Here is a 15,030-nt window from a genome sequence, read left to right on the forward strand (position 1 = left end):
AGGCAGCCGTGTGCAGCTCACTGCGAAGGACGCCTTAGCGGCTTTTGAGTGTGCCCCTCCACAAACCACCGTGCTGCACAAATCTTCTCTGACGTGATTCTGCTCCAAGGGGTGTAGAAACTCGTTCTTCATTAACAAAACACCACTATGTATTTTAATAAAAAATTTTCCACTTTGCTGCGTGGTTTGTGCCTCCTGCCTTATCACCCGAGAAGTGCTGAGAGATGGCAGCCGATGTGGATAGGAAAACCAGACCTTAGCTGAGCAGGCCGTGCTGTGCTTTGGGTGTGTTTGAGCTGGGTTTGGGTGGTGGGCGGTTTTAAGGGAGAGCTCCGCTAGTGCCCGTGGCAGTGGGGGACCTTGGTGTGCAATGGGGAGGAAGGGTTGGACGTGCTGCCAGCAGGGTGCCGAGCAGAGGTGGATGGGATTGGGACTAAGGCAACAGGTAGTTGGTGGGAAGGGGGCACCCATTTCCTTTAACATGGCAAATGGATACCAAACGGCTGCTAATACATTTGTCGTTCGGAAAACTCTTTCCAGCCACTGAATTGCAAGGAGATTCTGGAGCAATCTCCCAGGAAAGGCAGAGGGACCAAAAACCACAAATAAAACTTGATCAGGCTCTGAAAAGGTCTGAAAAAGCTTCCTGTGCCCTGAGCAGCAGTCTTTAGCTAGTCTTCCTTTCCTATAACAAGCAGCATATCAGCTGCTATATTTTCTCATGTGCCATTCTTAATTAAATGGCTACTTAAAGTCCTCTTCTTCCTTTTCCAGATGCATCCAGTCCTAAAGGCCTTCGTGTGTGGCTCCATCAGTGGGACTTGCTCCACACTCCTCTTCCAACCCCTTGACCTGCTGAAAACCCGCCTGCAAACTCTGCAGCCTGCTGTGAATGGGTGAGAGAGTGGGGATGTGTATGCATGGGGGTTGTGGGGGTGCTCCACCGTAGGCTTCTACCTGATTTGCTGTCTGGGACTTTGAGTTCAGGGTTGTAATTCAGATACTGAGAGTCTTTCTGAAATAGGAGGTGTGGTTTTATAGCATGAAGAAGGATTGATATTTTGCTCTGAAAGAGAGAAAATGGCTGCTCTTGTGAAGACTACTTTAATAACATGTAACCAGAGCATTTGTCTGTATGCATCTGAGAGACTGGTGTTTGCTGGTGTCGTGGTTTAACCTCAGTTGGCAACTGAGCACCACACAGCTGCTCGCTCACTCCCCTCCCCCTGGTGGGATGGGGGGGAAAATCAGAAGAGTAAAAGTGAGAAAACTCATGGGTTGAGATAAAAACAGTTTAATAATTGAAATAAAATATAATACTAATACTAGTAATAATACAAAGAATATACAAAGCGAGTGATGCACAATGCAATTGCTCACCACCTGCTGACAGATGCCCAGCCAGTCCCCGAGCAGCGGCCTCCTGGCCAGCTTTCCCCAGTTTATATGCTGAGCATGATGTCACATGGTATGGAATGTCCCTTTGGCCAGTTTGGCTGTGCCCCCTCCCAGCTTCTTGTGCACCTCCAGCCTTCTCAGTCGGTAGAGCATGGGAAGCTGAAAAGTCCTTGACTAGTGTAAGCACTACTTAGCAACAACTAAAACATCAGCGTGTTATCAACATTATTCTCATCCTAAATCCAAAACACAGCACTATACCAGCTACTAGGAAGAAAATTAACTCTATCCCAGCTGAAACCAGAACAGCTGGAGTGGCCACCATGCAGTTTCATAGGGTGTCCTCTGCCTGAAAAATCATGTGTGGTTGCCACATAACCTGTCCACATGTGCAGCTGCTCCCATTTGCCTGCTGCTGCTAACAAAGGGAGTGAGCAACTAAAGATGCTAATGAGAGAGGCCTCTAACGTGTGTTACAAGCGGTGGAAAAGCAGAAGGTGACAGAGAAGCCCTGGAGTGACTGAGGAAAGCAGGCTGAGTCTAGAAGGAGCACCTCCAGGGTGCTGGGGTAATGCACAGAGATACGAATGAAAGGGGATGGCTGCAGAGTACTTCTGCCAGAGAGTATAAGCAGGTCATCTCTGCAGTTCCTGTCTTGTCTTCCTTTCAGGTCTGGTCGTGCTGGGATGGTGACGCTGCTCTTTAGGGTTGTTCGTACTGAGAGTCTTCTGGGGCTCTGGAAAGGTGTCTCTCCAGTAAGTGGCTGTTTTAACCCTGACTTCTAAAAATAAATACATAAATAAACCTACCATTTATTACTAAGTATGGACTGGATTTAAATAGCCAGCTCTTGTACAATTATGAATGAAACCCTGTGATTTAGATGGTTAAATCCCATTTTAAGGAGTTAATGTTGTGAATTCCACTGATTAGGTCATAGCAGTCGCTGGATTTGCAGTCCTGAGCAGCTGAACACTTGAATACCATTGCAAATGTGAGTTGGCAACTGCACCAACCTCATTTTGTTTTGGAATATTTTGTTCCTAGAAAACTGCAGCTGAGGAATGCATTAAATCCTGGCATCATTTGAATCAATTGGCTCTCAGTGCTGTAAATGATTTTTACCTTGTCTTCTTTACTCAGCATATTAGCTGAGGAAAAATCACTAAAGTGATTTTGTTTTGGTGCAAAGCTTCCTGTCAAGTTTAACAGTCTCTGAAATGTTCTGTAGTACATTTTGTCTTATGTGTGCTTTTTATTTCTTCATCTGCTTCTGTTTCTTCTGAAGTCCTTTGCAAGATGTATTCCTGGAGTGGGGATTTACTTCAGCACTTTGTACATGATGAAGCAAAAGTTTCTAGTGGACCGTTCACCCACAGCCCTGGAGTCTGTCTTTCTGGGTGCCACCGCACGTGCAGTATCTGGGATTTGCATGTTGCCAGTGACTGTAGTGAAGACCCGATATGAGGTGAGTGTGACTTCCCTGTTAATGATGTCACACCCCTTCCTCATGTTGAAAAAGAAATTCTTCCATCTGGAGAAGGTTGCTGCCACTTGAGTACAGTCAGGGATGTAGTTCTGATTTCATCCTGGTTCACACATTGTGCAGGAAAAGCCATGCACTCATTTTTAGGCAAGAAGTATAAGATGAAACAGAATTCACCCTGAGATTTTTAAGTTTCAGTTATATACAATGTGTAATTTTAGCGTCTTTCTTATTTTACCTTCTTGAAGGATTGTTTTAAAGGCTGAGGTAGGTGGAACCCAGTTTTTGCCTTGGGCTGTCCTCTGCTGCCATCTTGGTCATCACATGGAGCGCATACTAACAATTGTTTGGACAGGGTGGCCTTGGGGTGTGTGTAGAGCTCCTTGGCCTGTGCCTGGCTCATGGGTGACTGACCATTGTGTACCCGTGCAGAGTGGAAGATTTGGCTATGGGAGTGTATATGGAGCGCTGAAGAATATCTATCAGACGGAAGGGGCTCGTGGCATGTTCAGCGGGCTCACCGCAACGCTGCTGCGGGATGCACCCTTCTCTGGGATCTACCTGATGTTCTACACACAGACCAAAAACTTCACACCTCAGGGTAAGGCTGAACCTTGGAGGCTGTAATGGGAGATGTTTCTTTTGTTGCATCTTCCCCTGCAGTTGACTGCCTGCATGCTCTGCTTATTGCCCTCTACCTCAGTAGTTAAATTAGTCTCTTGTAGGGCTTTAGGTGGGACATTCACATTTTCCTGTGGAGAACTGTAGACCTATAGCTCAGGTCAGTGTAGAAATGGAAATTGGCCCTAAATTGATTGGTTGTCTTTAGGAAGACTGATGCATAAGGTGGGTTAGTGAACAGTTGAAAGAGAGGATGTGTTCAGCCGTCCTTTCTGCTGCACGTTGTCCTGTATACTGATCAGTTTCCACTAACCCCGGGGTTTCTCTGATGTTAGAACTGGCTGGGGCAACACCTGCACAATCTTTCCTTCTCTGGGTTCCTGTCAAATTCAGTTCCCCAACAAGTGAAGCTTTTTAATAGTGCTAACTTCTGACTTGTAGCCACTTTTCCCCTTGAAAGGTTTCTCTACCCTGCATGGATTTTAACTTCTCTTAGACTCCGACATTGATTTAATCATTCAGTAGCTTTTCACTCTGTCATGTGGCATGAGTATTCCTGGCCTGTTTTGTGTCTGAGTGCATTCCCTTTGCTCTGTTGCAGACCAGCTGGATCCAATGCTCATGCCCTTGCTGAATTTTGGCTGTGGGATCTTTGCGGGAATCTTGGCCTCACTGGCAACACAGCCTGCTGATGTCATCAAAACACACATGCAGCTGTCCCCCCAAAAGTACCACAGGACAAGCCAGGCCATTGCCTTCATCTACAAGGTGAGGTGAATCCCTTCTAATATGCGCAATCACAGTCTCACTTCTGATCTCCTCGCCCAAAGCACAGCTATGATGAGAAAGTTGTCTTTTAAAGGAGGTGAACAAATGTGACTGCTTGATGTGCTCTTGCAGTCAGGCTGATCAGTGTCAGCATTTTCAGAAGCTGAGGTGGGTCATGCTGTGGGAGACTGAGGCTGAATCTCTTGTCACTGGTTTATGTGCGGACTTTTTCAGTAATAACTGGAAAGTACTCTGGTTGATGGTCCGAAAGCAGTCAGAGGCTTCAGTCCATTCCTTGCTTTTCCTTGTAATTACAGAGGTCCTTGTCACTACTCAGATGTGTTTCTTGCTCCTCTTGAATGGATTGCAAGGCAGTGAGCTTGCTCCATGATTATTCTTGCCGTTCCTCAGTCCTGTATCTGTTTTCACAAAATTACAGATGATGGGGAATTGGAGAGCAAGCTCAGAGTACCGGAGCACAAAGGTGGGCATATTCCAGCAAGCATCTCTCCACATAGGTCTGCTTCATGTTTCAGGCTGGTGAATGATTTCACTTCAGTTCTGTCTGTTATGTATTGATTCTTACACTGGTAGTGATGGAAAGCACTTAGTTTATTTCATCTTAACTTCATTTCAGTTTAGCTTAGTATGTAGGCTTGGAGGAGCTGTACTTAACAGCTGCTGCCGCCTGTGGTTTATTGGTGTAGGCACATCTGTGATTACCACGCTGGGGCAAAGGGTTTCTTTAGTATGTAGCGTGAAATGCCAGTTTCAGATATAAGCCAGCTACAGAACAATTCTGTGCCCTTTGGACACTAAAAGAGAAATAAATGCCCAGATCTGTATCCCAGGAATGGGATGGAGATACACTCAAAGCCCACCTTTCCTGTCCTGCCCTCAGAAGGGCAGATCTTGGCAGGTTTGCTTTGTTTCCATATTGAATTCTATTCCTAAACAGAAATCTGTTTATTTGTGCATGGGTTTTTTTGTGCATGGTACATTTTTCTCATATCAGAATTTTTTTTTACATCAGTACTTAGAAATCTCAGTCTTTACAGAATAGCTAAGTGACTTTTGTAAATATGAAGCTGTAAAACAAGGACAAGTCATTTTCCTGAAGTGTCTTGAAACTGTTACACCCTCACCTTCTCTTTGTTGGGCTTGAGTGTGGCTTTCCCCATCCATTGTTCCCATCCTGGCATTCCCTTCTCCACGCACTGCTCTTCTTGCTTTCTTGGGTAGCCCTGCAATTGCACAGTGCTACAGGTTCTTCCTAAACATTAAATGCTATTTAATCCTGGGTCTTTCAGAAACTGATCTGGGTCTGAGCTGAAATATATCCTGTGCTGTTCCATGTAATAAATGATGAGAAATTAAAGCACTAGAGGCAGATTATGATGGATTGCTGTTTGTTTATCTCCTGTTGCAGGACTTCGGGTTGGTTGGCTTTTTCCGAGGTGGTGTGCCCCGTGCCCTCAGGCGGACTCTGATGGCAGCAATGGCATGGACAGTGTATGAACAGATGATGGAAAAAATGGGCTTGAAATCTTGACTGTCTTGCACAAGAAATGACCAGCTTCACTCCTCCTGCTTGCCGTGATCAGCTGGCACTAGGAAGTTCCCAGTTCCGCAGAGGAATAAGCTTTGCTCAGCCAGGAGGAAGAAAGCCCTTCTGAGACAGGGGATTAGGCCTTTTGACAAGTAGAGGAAAAAAGGATCGGATCTTCGCGTCATTTGATCAGTGCCTTCCAGAAGGACTGCACTTGCAGACTGCCATGGGAAATGGCAGCGTTTCCACAGCCTGGTGACTACGCTGAGAGAAAAGCCCCTTTTAAAAATAGCTCTGTGCTCACTACCTTTATGCAATGAGACACCGCTGAGCAAAAGTGTTTGAGGAGAAAACAGTGATTGCAGAACCTGCCAGCCTGTTCCTTGCTGGTCTGGCCAGTAAGGCCACAATGACCCACCGTCTGATGTAGATCCTCCTTCCACATATGCTTTGTTCTCACAGGGGAACGTTGCAGACCACGGTGGGAGACTGGATGTGTGCTTCTGTCGCAGGAGTGGGTGGAAGAGAAACGGAAGTGCTGAAGGAAAGCTAGGAACACGGTGTCTGTCATCGCTTTTGCACTGTGCATAATAGCAGAGAAGGTAACTGGAACCTCCTTGCTGTGTCATGTGTTATTATGTAATTGAGCATCTTAACACTCTTGAAATGTGCTTCTGCCTCTACAGCAGTGTTTGCACAGGAATTAAGAAGCATAAGGCACTTTAGAGTTGATTGCTCCCAAAGTTCTACTTGTTCTCTGAAAAACATTTTTCCTGCTGGTCTGACTATATCAGGAACACTCAAGTATTTTTTTTATTCAGTTGTACTAGAGACTTATTTGCTTCCTATTATTCATTTGTTAATCCCAGATCAACACGCTCAGTGCGAGCTGGTCCTTAGATGTTGCTTTTAGGGTCATAGCTTATAATGCATAAATGTATAATGGAAGCAGATATAGATACTGACACTTCAGATTTCCCTTAAAAGCTGCTGCTGATTGCATGTAGAGTATCTTTGGGTTTGCTCTTTTCTGAAAGCTTTCTCCAAAGTTTGAGACCTATGAGTGTTTGGTAGGGAACTTTAATTCTCTTTGGGCTCCACTCAGTCCCTTCACAGTTTCCCAACTGATCACTTTCTTTTAGCAGGTAGTCCATATTTCAGTACTCCTGAGTTTAGACTTAGAGATAAATACACTTTTTTCATCCACTGTGCCTTCTTCCTCATTCCTACTTTGTTACAAAGACCTCATAGTGCGTGCTGTCCAAACTTGGGTACAGCCTGCTCCCCTCTTCACTTGTGCCTCTGTGCTGGCTGTCTGGGTTGGGACTCTTGCAGCTCCATTGGCGTTGCCGCAAAGCTGGGTATAGAAGTGTGCATCCTGTTCTGTAGCGTGCCTTGCAGAAAACATAGCTTTGGCTTTTATTTTCTTAAGTACCTAGGGATATTACAATTCACTTTAGAAACAGAGCAGATGTCTCTGAATATGAAGACATGACACTGTAGCTGTACAAAAAACCGGTACTACCTACCTGTTGTTCGTAAAATTTAGAGTGTAATTTGCACAATCACTGCCTGCCCTGGAAATCTCCTGAGCACAAGAGTAGAGGGGACGTGGATAGTAAAAGACGTTCTTTATCAGATTCCAACTCCAAGAAGGTTTGATGGCTGATGTGAAAGTTAAGTCTGAGTAAAGTGTAAGGGGACAGGCTGGAGGCTTGGAAGGTGCTGCCTGTTTTTAGCCTCAGCCCATCTGCGAGGGGAGACTGGCACTATGCAGTGCAGGAGTCTCCAAGAATGGTGGTGGAGGGTCCCGTGTGCACATGTCAATATGTTAATAATAGAGCACTGCATCAAATCATTCCACGTTGTGACTGACAAGCTGTCAGATTCCCTCTGCTGCTTCTCACTGTCAGGCATGTAGGCACATCATTTGCCGAATCCTAAATATGAAGAACTGTTCCTTTCTTTTGCTGTCCCTCCTACCCTTAGTGACCTGAACTCGTGAGGGTGCATGAAACAGTGTTAACTGCACATTCTGCTGTTTGTTATCCTGAGCACTACTGGCACAGAGAGCTGGAGAACCAAGTCTAGGATTGCTGACCGGGCAGAGTAGGTGGCAATTACATGAGTTACCTCATATGTCTTTTGCTTCCCTATGCATGGGATCAAACCAACATATTATACTGGAAGCCTGAATTTATTTGGGGCTTTCTTAATCTGGTGTGTGAGTTGGATCTGTTGTTCATCCTGGGCTGTGGCAGTCAAGGGCTGTGTATGGTGTCACCTGCAAGGTGCTTCACGAATATTTTAGTTCCTGATTTAGCAATGGCAAAGCAGCGTGCAACTTGTGCAGATAGAAACTTAGGCTCTTAAAAATGAGGCAAGGGAGCAAAGAATGCCAGGTGATAAATCTTGAATTAAGTAACGTCCTCATCAGAAACTTGAAATGCAGAAACACTTCAGTGGCTTTTATGCCCTATACTCCTGCCTGGTCACGTAACAAAGGAAGAACTAGGGAATTTATTCTGATGTGCTAGTGTCTTAAAGTCTACTGGGTTTTGTTTGTTTGTTTTTTTTTTTAAATCTGGATTCAGGCCTAAAGCAGCGTTAGCTTTTCCTTTGGGAAAGTTCTTCCATTCCTCTCACTTTGTGGAGAATGAGGAGGCTCTTTGTTGTTGCAGTAGAGTGAAAAAGTATATGCTTTTGACTTGTGAATTAGCCTGGGCTCCTCTGAGTTTAAGAAATAGAGAAACTAAACTGCACTGTGTTTCATCAACCCCTGGTGCTGCAAATCCAAAAACTTCTCTACATGTGAGCTGGGGAGAGTGAATTTTGCAGTGCAAGTTTGTTGCTTGTTTTTCTTTATTATTTCTGTTGTCAGGTCTCTCATATATAGGGGAAGTGAAAGCCTGAAGTTCTGTTTCACTGTCTTCTGAAAGCTGTATCACATAGGGAGGCACAAGACTATTTGTCAGCTCTGATTCTTTTCCCCTATTCAAAAACATTGTTTCTAAACTGATTTATTGAAGTTACTTCTTGATAGATATAGCAAGTCAAGAAAAACAAGTGTGCAGACTTGAAGTTTAGATGTATTGTCCTTGAGGTTTTATGCTTCTAATTAACAACAAATGGTCACTATACAAGGACAGGGTACTCAGCCCCCCGAGCTGGAAGACGGGGACTATACAACCTAAATGCAAAGTAAATCAAATAAAAGATCCGGACACGGGTGCTTAATCACCTACCTGCATCATGCCAACAATTCAACACTAACAATCCTATCAGATAATCATTTCCAAAGCCATCTTAGCTTGGATTCCAGAGAAGGTGGTGTGATCCCTTCTATATATGGCAGGATCGCAGTCAGATCCCTCTCGGAATGACCTCTGTTGCTGGCAATACACTATTGGTGAACGTGCACTGGCTCTGCCTGCCCCTGCAGCTGTAGTGTAAGAACACAATTCATTGACATGTTGAGGCAGTCAGTGAAGTGTAAGGACACAAGAGAAATAGTCTGATTGTTTATGTTTTAGAAACTTCACACTTCCTGTGCCGATGATTTTTTTTTTTTCCTTGCACTGTTTAAACAGAACTGGAGCTTTGGAACATTGCATAGGTTTGAGTATTGTGAGTGTTTATGTGTCTATATAAAATATTTATGTGAGAAGGTGTATTATATGTTTGTATTAAAAACTGGTTGACAAAATGAACCATGTCATCTCTTCAATGTTTCTTTAAAAAAAACAAACCCCAAACCAATCAAACCCACAAGGGATGGGATGGAATAGAGGCTTAAGAAAGCAAAAGAAGTTTCCCAAGATGACAGGACTGTTGGATGAGTTCAGAGCCCATACAAGGCAATGCATATTTTCTTTTTCTGTGGGGTATAAGATACGCAGGCTGTGCTAGTACAACCTAAATCAGCTTTACTTAAATGGAAAAAACACATAGCAATGGGGAATCTTGTCTTTTTCACAGCTTCCTCTGCCTGCCTGCTGTGTGTAAAGACTGATGGAAATTGAATCTCCGTACCAGCTGGTGAAATACCCGCTTTTACGACAGTGGGGTTTTGAGCACTCTGGGGAGAGACTGTTTTTTAATCTCCTGCCAACCAGGTCTTTGCTACTCAGGCAGTCTGATCTCAGCAGGGGACCAGAAATTGTACCTGGGGCCTAATTCTCTGCTGCGAGGCATAGTGCAAGGTGATGCTGGATTGCTGGGATCTCCTCTTGCTTTCACAGCATGGCCCTGGGATTCAGTAGGAGGCAGGTTGTGCTAAGCAAAACATCAATATTGTTGATACTAAGATGTACATCTTCCAGATGTGAAGATCCCAAACCTCTTCTCTTTTTAGATGTTGCCTAGATGATGCATTCTTACATGGAACAATTTTCACGAAGAACTACCTGTAACAGACTTGCCAGACTGCCCTGGTGTGCAGCTTTGTGCCAGCTGGACCCGAACTGCTTATGCAGGTACCTGATAGCAAATTAGGCTTGTGATAGTGCCCGCTCTTAAACACCGGGCTGCCCAGAGCTCTCCTGCTGCCTTGGAGAACCACCTCCAGTGTAGAGGGTGTTTCTGCTCACGCTGCTGACAGCTGCCCCAGTTGTGAGAAGAGAGAGCAGGCAAGCTCCCTAACCCTCTTGGGTAGTGGAGGGTGGGAAAGAGAGAAAAGGAACGGTTTAAAGGCACTGTCCTTGTCATAAAACATTGAATTATGGATCTCCCTTTCACCTAAAAACCAGACAAATGCTTTGCTTGCTTTTTTAATTTTTATTTTTAATGTATTATGTGCTATGCATAATCACTGACACCAGTACCGAGCAGAAAATATTCCTCATCTCACACACACACACATATATACGTGTGCTTTTGCAAAACCAGTGTGGAGCTCTTGAATATGCTTATCCCTTCTAGCATTGCTTCTGGTTTCAAAGTATCGAGCTGATTTTCCACATTGCACTGTTTCTTATTTTCTAATTTTATCACTATAAAATGCTTTGGGAGATTTTATCATAATGCATTAAGGAATTTTAGTAAAAATGATGAAAAAACAGTAAGAGGTTAAAGTGAGACCCCACAACTTTTGTGACAGATGTTAGGCCTAATTCTAGCTTTGTAGAACTAGAAATAAGAAGGGAATAGATTTGCCAAAGTATGTTTCCCCAAGACATGAAAGAATTAATAACAAACCTTTGAAACACAAGCCAAGACGTTATTTACAAAGAAGCATGGTATTGTGCAGCTTCACGGGAGGTGGGTCGATCTCCCTGGGTTCCTCTTTGTCTTCTGGAGGGTCCAGCGCCAGGGCTTCCACACCATCTGTTGGATGACACCCATCGGCACTTTTGGTGGGATAGATACTGCCCAAACATCTTTCTTCCTGAGCCTCTTCCCAAGATGCACCATTCGATCCATTCGTCACAGGACCCCTTTTGGCAGCGGAGAACACCTGCACTGCAGCCCAGTGGCTCTCTGCCACCACTGGGGCATCCTGTTACAGCCCCCTACTCGAGTTTGTGGGGGAATAGACTGAATTCAAGGAGAAAGCTACTGGTAAACACTCTACGCTAAAATTGTTATTTGGCATTTACGTGTGTATCAATAAATATGTGGCCTAATTGCATGTGTGTCAGGCCCATAGATTTGGGAAATGCTTTTGTATCCGCCTTTCACACAGAGTTGCTTTCTGCCCACAGGCTTCATACTTGATGTGATTTGTCTGCTCCCCCTCACCCCCCCCGTGCTTCTTTTTCTCTCTTTCTTTCTTTTTTAAATTAAAGCATCAGAAATTTCCATATTCCCTCCAGGACTGCAGATGATCCTCTGCCAAATGCGGCTTTTCTCTTGTGACATTTGATAGTGTGTGATCTGAAAACATCTGCACCCAAGTGCTGACCCTTGCCACTCCGTTGCGGAGTTGCCCAAGGCTTTGGGAACAGCCCTCTGGTGAGGCAGGGGGAGGTTTTGTTATGCTCCAGGCTATGCACCAGAGACCCCGATGACACACGGCGCCTGGCAGGAGCCAAGGTCCTAACCGCGAGCCACCAGAGCTCGGCGGGACTGCAGGAAGCTCTGCTGCTCTGGCAGGTCAGGCGTTGGCATGTACAGTATGAACCTGACTGGGCTTCACTGGGACTGGGTAGAGAAATCAAGGCTCAGGCAAAACAATTCCCTTGCAATTGAATAAGGCGAGTAAAATCCAACTAGATAAATCTGGATAATAATAGGGGCCTTTTGGGGAGCACAGCCACTCACTGAGGAATCATGTCAATAAAATCACGCATGCCCATTGGGTAAATGTAGCAGAAATGCCAGATTTGCATACGGATATAGCCACCCCTTGCCTTGCTTTTGTTTTTTAGGACCTGAGCCTAGCTGAGCTGGCTTCCATAAGCGCAGTCCAGCCCATGGAGCGGGCATGCTACAGAAGCCATGCCCAGGTATGCTGTCCCAGCTGTCTGTGTGGGAAGGGATGGGGCAAGCGCCATCCCACCCCCTCTCCACGCCCTCCCAAACCTCTCAGCGCACCAAACCAGAGCAAATTGAAGAGAAACAGCCCCTGCTATGGCCTTGTCCACCTGAGTTACTCAATAACTTTGCCTACCATGTGAGCTGTTCCCTACAACTGTAGGGTAGCCTGTGATGAGAAAGGCAGGGTGCATCACTCCAGGGGCTCTTCCAAGCATTTCACTGATTGCTGCCAGTGACTGACAATAGTTTGCACAACAGAAGTAGGAACATCTCTATCCTTCACATTCAAGCTCATTACATTTAATATCTGTGGAGGAGTGGCTGATACAGCAGGGGCATGATCTAGTATCCCTGAGCAAACCATGTTTTGAGCAATAGCAGGGGCGCGCTGATAAAGACGACTGATCGTCCTTCACGGGGCAGAAGAGGGAACCTCGCCAGCAGATAAACAACAAAAGCGGAGCTACATCCGGGACGGAGAGGGGGCGAGGGTCGGCGTGCCCAGCCGTCAGCCTCCAATGAGGAAGGAGTTGTGAGCGCGTGTATAGCTGTAGTTAACCAATCATAGGTTGTTATGAAGCGCGTGCCTATAGTAGATAACTATATAAGCCCTGTCATAAGCATGAATAAAGGAGAATGACCATACTCACATTGAGATCTGTCGTTACTCCGGGATCGCAACTCCCGCTCCGCCGTCGATACCGAACAAGGTAAACTCAAATATCAGCTTCAATATCTTTGTAATCAGATATGATGTCTAAGCTGTAAGAAGTTTCTCTCAGTTAAGTAATATTTTGAGGCTAACTCAACTTTTAAAAAACAATGTCTGCCACACTGCGTATAATTAGGTAGCCAAGTTCAGTGTGAATAGTGACAGGAGAGACGTGGTCTAAAATACATAAGACAGTTACACTTCTACCTGAGGGACATGTTCATTAGTGACAGAGATTTATTTTAAAGTGTCTCAGCACACAGGGAAAAAATGAAACAAACTTTCAGGCTGCTTAAGAAAATAATTAGAAATACTTTACTGTCAAACTTTAACATGACTCTTCCAAGCCCTCTCATGGGCTGTGGAGCTCGTGGTCTACCAGAAAGGGCCCAAACTGTAACAACAAGAAATCAGTTAAGTATTAGAGATTCCAGAGGAGCCTGGAATGCTTACCAGCGGCACTCCTTTGATAACACCGTATTTACTGCAATATTTGTTACTGAACTTCCAATTGTTATGTTCAAATACACTTTTAATACAGTTGTTTTTTGATTATGCAGAAGAGCCCTCCAGACAAACTCCATTGCACACACTACGGTAACACCACCGCCTCCCCTCTTCCCCCCCCAAGCTAATATTCACATTGTGCTCCTGTTAGGAGACACATGTTGTACATAGCCCCAGCAGGTCAGCTCTCACTATCCGCAGCGCACTTATCAAGGTGCAGCGAAGGTCTATAATCTGTTAGGTACCCGTGCAATAGTTCATGTTCTTGCTGAGAGCTCACTTAACTATTTGCTGAGTTTTGTTTTACCTACCTTTGTCACCACCATGTGGTGAATGTGTGAATTATTCTCTTAAACAATATTCTAAAACTGATCTGGTAATCTTGCTAATTAAGATCATCTAACAAGCATACAGAAAAGAAGAACAGTGTGAGAGCCAGCTCCTGACTTGCAGGTTGAAGTTTTGTGGGAGTGATGGAACGCAGCTGACAGTAAATGCACAAATGGCTGCTCACCAAAACAGGACAAGGTCTCATTTTACAGGAAGCGAAGAACATACGTGAGATGATGTTGTAGCCTACTACTTAAATAATCTCCTCCAGAGCAACTCAGTGCGCAGTCATTCAAAGGGGCTATCAGGAGGTTTGATGCCCAACCACACTGCTACAGTTATATTAGGTTAAAATAGATGAGAGAAAACTAAAGGAGCACTGTTACTAGAAAGACTTGAACATGAATTACTACTTGCAGAAGGCACTGACAGTAGTGTCTGCACCGCCCAGAAATTCATCCAGATCTGGACAATAGCAAGCATAACAGTAAATACCACTACTTTTCTTTTTTCTAAGAAACTCCGCTCTCAGGCCTGTGTCTCCTCCCTGAATATGAGAGAGAAGAAGAGAAAGACTATGGAGCATGTGAAGTCTGATCACTTTCTGCTGCTTCTTAAAAGCAAACAAACAAATCCCCCCAAGGGGAAATTATCTCATTAATGGCCGCTGCAGAACAGAATGTGTAAGTTCAGTGCCAATTTAACCTACTTCTACTGTAATTTCTCTGAGCGGCCGGGCAGCTCCCCCACACGGTGCAGCACCGCGCCAGGCAGCGCCAGGGAGCGGAGGAGGGACGGGAAAGCAGAAGAGATGCTGCGGCCTCTTGGAGGCCTCCTCCCACTGTAAGCAAGTTAGAAGCCACGTACGTACTTCATCGAATAACCGTCAACCCCTGAAAACGAGAGAGCGTATTTCGCTTTCAACAGGAAAACAGAATTCTGAAGTGTTGCGCTAAGTCTTTGATTTCTCTTCAAGGGCTCAGAAGAAGCCTTAAGTTTGCCCAGAGCACAGGCCGCGGCACACCGAAGAGGACGCTCCCTTCTTACAAATTTCCTTCAGAACCATTCCCAGAACAGGGGCGGGAAAGAGCTCGGGAAGAGCGGAAACGCCCGGGCTTAAACCCTGTGCGGGGATCCCGAGGAGACAGGGCTGTAACGCGGCCCCGGCGCTGCCGCGGCCGG

The 15,030-nt window shown here is 45.2% G+C and overlaps 2 protein-coding genes across 2 annotated transcripts in view; both read left to right on the plus strand.

Annotated features, from left to right (window-relative positions):
• The window catches only part of SLC25A38 (solute carrier family 25 member 38), a 7,448-nt gene extending 1,071 nt beyond the window's left edge, over positions 1–6,377 (plus strand). Inside the window, exons 2-7 of the mRNA XM_009290174.2 lie at positions 775–896; positions 2,069–2,153; positions 2,687–2,866; positions 3,317–3,485; positions 4,107–4,273; positions 5,703–6,377. Coding sequence (XP_009288449.1) covers positions 775–896; positions 2,069–2,153; positions 2,687–2,866; positions 3,317–3,485; positions 4,107–4,273; positions 5,703–5,825 — 846 coding nt within the window. The 3' untranslated portion in view covers positions 5,826–6,377. The remainder of the gene's footprint in view (positions 1–774; positions 897–2,068; positions 2,154–2,686; positions 2,867–3,316; positions 3,486–4,106; positions 4,274–5,702) is intronic.
• Positions 6,378–11,925: 5,548 nt separating this feature from the next.
• RPSA (ribosomal protein SA) overlaps positions 11,926–15,030 on the plus strand; it is a 7,602-nt gene continuing 4,497 nt past the window's right edge. Inside the window, exon 1 of the mRNA XM_009290163.1 lies at positions 11,926–11,930. The gene's annotated coding sequence lies outside the window, so the exon portion shown is untranslated. The remainder of the gene's footprint in view (positions 11,931–15,030) is intronic.

This window comes from Aptenodytes forsteri, unplaced genomic scaffold (genome assembly GCF_000699145.1).
Source record: "Aptenodytes forsteri isolate BGI_AS27 unplaced genomic scaffold, ASM69914v1 Scaffold426, whole genome shotgun sequence".
NCBI lineage: Eukaryota > Metazoa > Chordata > Aves > Sphenisciformes > Spheniscidae > Aptenodytes > Aptenodytes forsteri.